Source organism: Azolla caroliniana, unplaced genomic scaffold (assembly GCF_043228905.1).
Source record: "Azolla caroliniana isolate FFs.n. ecotype wild unplaced genomic scaffold, voAzoCaro1.0.p SCAF_20, whole genome shotgun sequence".
Classification (NCBI taxonomy): Eukaryota; Viridiplantae; Streptophyta; class Polypodiopsida; order Salviniales; family Salviniaceae; genus Azolla; species Azolla caroliniana.
The window spans coordinates 11118444-11122118 of record NW_028230455.1 but is presented as its reverse complement, the minus strand read 5'-3'; the positions used below and the strand labels follow the sequence as shown (position 1 = coordinate 11122118).

Below are 3675 nucleotides of genomic sequence, written 5' to 3'. Positions count from 1 at the left end.
AAGGGAACAATGGTCCTTTGAATACCTTGCCTAACAAACTATTTATGTTGTGTTAAATGAGGTAATGGTGGTGGAAATATGAAGAGAATATTGCCAAACTATTTATATGTGAAATTAGCCTTTTAATAAAGGATTGCTTTAAAATGAACATATAGTTTCTCAGCCTCAAAACTATGTAGGATTCTCAAACATTATGATGTTTATTCTAACTTGTATAAGAAAATGATAAAGGAAAAGGAAAAAGATTGCACATTTTGTAATGCATTTGCTTCTCCTCGAGACTTTCACTACCTCATAATAAGTAATCTTTATAAAGCTAAAAATACAATAAAAGGTAGATGTGGCAACAATCAAATTGGAAATCTCATGAATGAAAAATGTCGTGTAAGCACATTACGTGATATGAAAGGCTTTTTCCTTCACTAACATAGTTACTCCCTATTATTTAGTATATTAGTCCATGTTGGGAGAACTACAAGGGGAGTAACCCTCCCAAAAAGTGGACAATGGTCCTTTGCATACCTTGCCTGACAATTATTTACGTTGTGTTAAATGAGGTAATGGGTGGGAAATATGAAGAGAATATTGCCAATTTATTTATATGTGAAATTAGCCTTTTAATAAAGGATTGCTTTAAAACGAACATATATTTTCTCAGCCTCTAAATTGAGTTTAATCTCTCACAATTGAATGCTTACATTCCAAGAGACTTGTTTGTATGTGCATACATACATGCATGCATGCATACACACACACACACACACACACACACACACACACACCACACATGCATAATCACTTTGGCTCAACAATGCATATATGTTTTGTGTCAATGTAGCTATATTGTGTGTGTATTTACACATACCTATCTATATATCTCTCTCTCTCTTATATATATATATATATATATGCATAATCACTTTTGCTCAACAATGCATATATGTTTTGTGTCAATGCAGCTATATTGTGTGTGTATTTACACATACCTATCTATACATCTCTCTCTCTCTCTCATATATATATATATATATATGCATAATCACTTTTGCTCAACAATGCATATATGTTTTGTGTCAATGCATATACATATATTGTGTGTGTATTTACACATCTCTCTCTCTCTATATATATATATATACACACACACACAAAGAGATATAGATCTATACATTATACCCTACCAACCCTACTCCCCATTCAAAAGCCAATACAAGAACAACAAATGAGTAAGGGGGGTAAAAGGACGTGTGAGATAAGATAGGTGCAACTTTTCGTCTTTCCCATGTAAGATTTCTAACAAATACTTTGAAGTTTATACTACTCTATGCTCTTTTTTAATGTGCTGACTAATATTGGGATCTTCACTTTATTGTGTTTGTCTCATACACACATGGATATATATACATAGTTTTGTGTGTGTGCATGTGAATTTGTCCGATTGATTTGCCATTGTGTTAAACGAAGTTTGTAAGTTAAATTGAATCACTCACTCACTAGTCCGAAAGACTAATCACTACATTTGTAAGAGACCTCTCTCTCTCTCTCTCTCTCTCTCTCTCTCTCTCTCTCTCTCCGTTTTAACTAATCCATTCCCATAGCATTTTCCTCTCAACTCAATCTGCACCATCCCTTATGGCTTCTTCTTTTACGATGCTAGTTCTATCTACCTTGCTCCTTCATGGCCTCTTTCTTACATTTGTCAAAGTTGATGCTACTCAAACTATTGCCACTGTTGACCCCTTTTTCTCAAGTAAGGGCATCTCAAATATAAATGTCTTCATTGTATTGTCACCTACAATGTTGTGATCTCTACATGATTTTCTTGGTTTACAATTATATTCCTTTGATATATAATGTGCATTATCCTCACTATTTCATTTGGTTGTTGCAGATACCATAAAAAAGACTAGCATCGTTTATGAATCTAAAATCCACAATAATTTGGTCAATAGTAGGCACATTGTAAGTAGAAATTCATGGTGCTTAGTTCAATGGTTTTTATAGGTCTCTCCTTGTTTATGGGGTTGATGGTCTATTCTTTATAGTAAAAAAGTCATAAATTTCACATTGTTGATGGGGTTGATGGTTTGTTCTTATAGTAACAAAGTTATAAATTTCACAGAGCCAAAGTTCAATCCTTCCCTTCTGGTTCAACATTATGTTTAATAACTAATGATAATCTTCTCTTGTAGATTCTCAAGAATGCTTATTCGAGTAGAAAACTTGGCAGCACTTTTATTGATTATAATGAAGCTGAACCCAATGTTGGCCATAAGCATAAACCTAAAGGCAAAGGCGAATCAATCTATAAGAGTGAACCATGACAAGCTTGAGTTGGATTTTTTATATCTATGCAAATATTAAATTTTCATGACTAAAGGATTATTACACTTCATCCTTGACAATTTTGTATCAAATTATATTTTATCACAATTAATTGCAATCGTGAGTAATTCTAGTCATAATTGAAATTACATATTTGTATTTCTTGGCTTATACAATGTACATGAACTTTAGCCATCTTATTTCAGAAGAACACATACACATATGCATCTAGGTTTTGTTAACATACTAAATTATTTGTGACGCTCATTTACTTACGACATCAACATAGGGCATTTCTTTTAAGGGTAAATATCGAGTCAAGAGGTGACATAGGAACATGCATTGCTTAATGGCTTTATGGTTATTCACAAATGGTATTAATAAAATAAGCAATATGTTAGAAAATCTTTATTGCTAGAGCTTTTAATTTTTACATTTTTGAAGATGAGGTAATGTTCGATATTTTCCATTCCAAGATGCATGAACATGAAATGATGCCAAAGTACATTTTGATTGTGCATTTTTATGTCTACATGTGTACATGAATCAACTTTTCAAAAATGCATAAGACATGTTTTAATGAACAATCCTCATCATGTGTACATTGATCTTCAATAAACATGTGGTTCTCAACGTGAACTCAAAATCTTTTACATTTTAGTAAGACCTAAGAATTTATAAGCAATAGCTTCATTTGAGGAAAATGCTACCAATTAAATTTATTTATTTATTTATTTACCAAAAAAGAATATACTCCATTAGTTAAAATGTCATTCAGTACACAACTTTAGTCCCTTTATCCAGTAGTCATTATGTACTTCCATATTTGCAACATCACTTATTTATCTTACACATCACCTGCATTCCATAGCCCACATGTTTGTTCTCTATGTATCTCATGTCATTCACGCCCCTCTTTCATCTAATGGGAGGGGGGAACAACCATCTGGGTACTACGTACTGCCAACGTATATCCATTCCAGTTTCTGGAGCCATCAGTGTAGTACACCAACGTTTTCTAAAATTCAGCTTCATTAGTTTTGAAGCATCATCTGTTCCATCAATTCACTCATATTGTGCCCTTAATGTGGTTATTAATGTGTGCCATATTAACTTAATAGATTCTGTTAGAGGCCATTTGTTTGCTAAAAATACCTTGGTACATTTTGTCGTCCATATGCTCCATATGATAATGGGTGCAAGCAACATCCATAGATCTCCAATTTTCCGTTTCTAGGCACTAACTGTAGGTGCCCTGTTATCTGTGATTGTTGAGCGTGCAAGCTCAACCTGATCTGGATCGGCTGAGTAAGCCGAAGTCGGATCGATATCTAGAACGAAGAACCGGAT

General features: G+C 33.4%; 1 protein-coding gene across 1 annotated transcript; it reads left to right on the top strand.

Moving 5' to 3' along the window:
* The first annotated feature begins 1436 nt into the window (after positions 1 to 1436).
* On the top strand, positions 1437 to 2583 carry LOC147851007 (uncharacterized). The gene is made up of 3 exons (XM_087335805.1): positions 1437 to 1750; positions 1892 to 1962; positions 2193 to 2583. The coding sequence occupies exons 1-3, from the start codon at positions 1633 to 1635 to the stop codon at positions 2322 to 2324; spliced, it is 321 nt and encodes a 106-aa protein (XP_087191931.1). The 5' UTR covers positions 1437 to 1632; the 3' UTR covers positions 2325 to 2583.
* The last annotated feature ends 1092 nt before the right edge of the window (positions 2584 to 3675 follow it).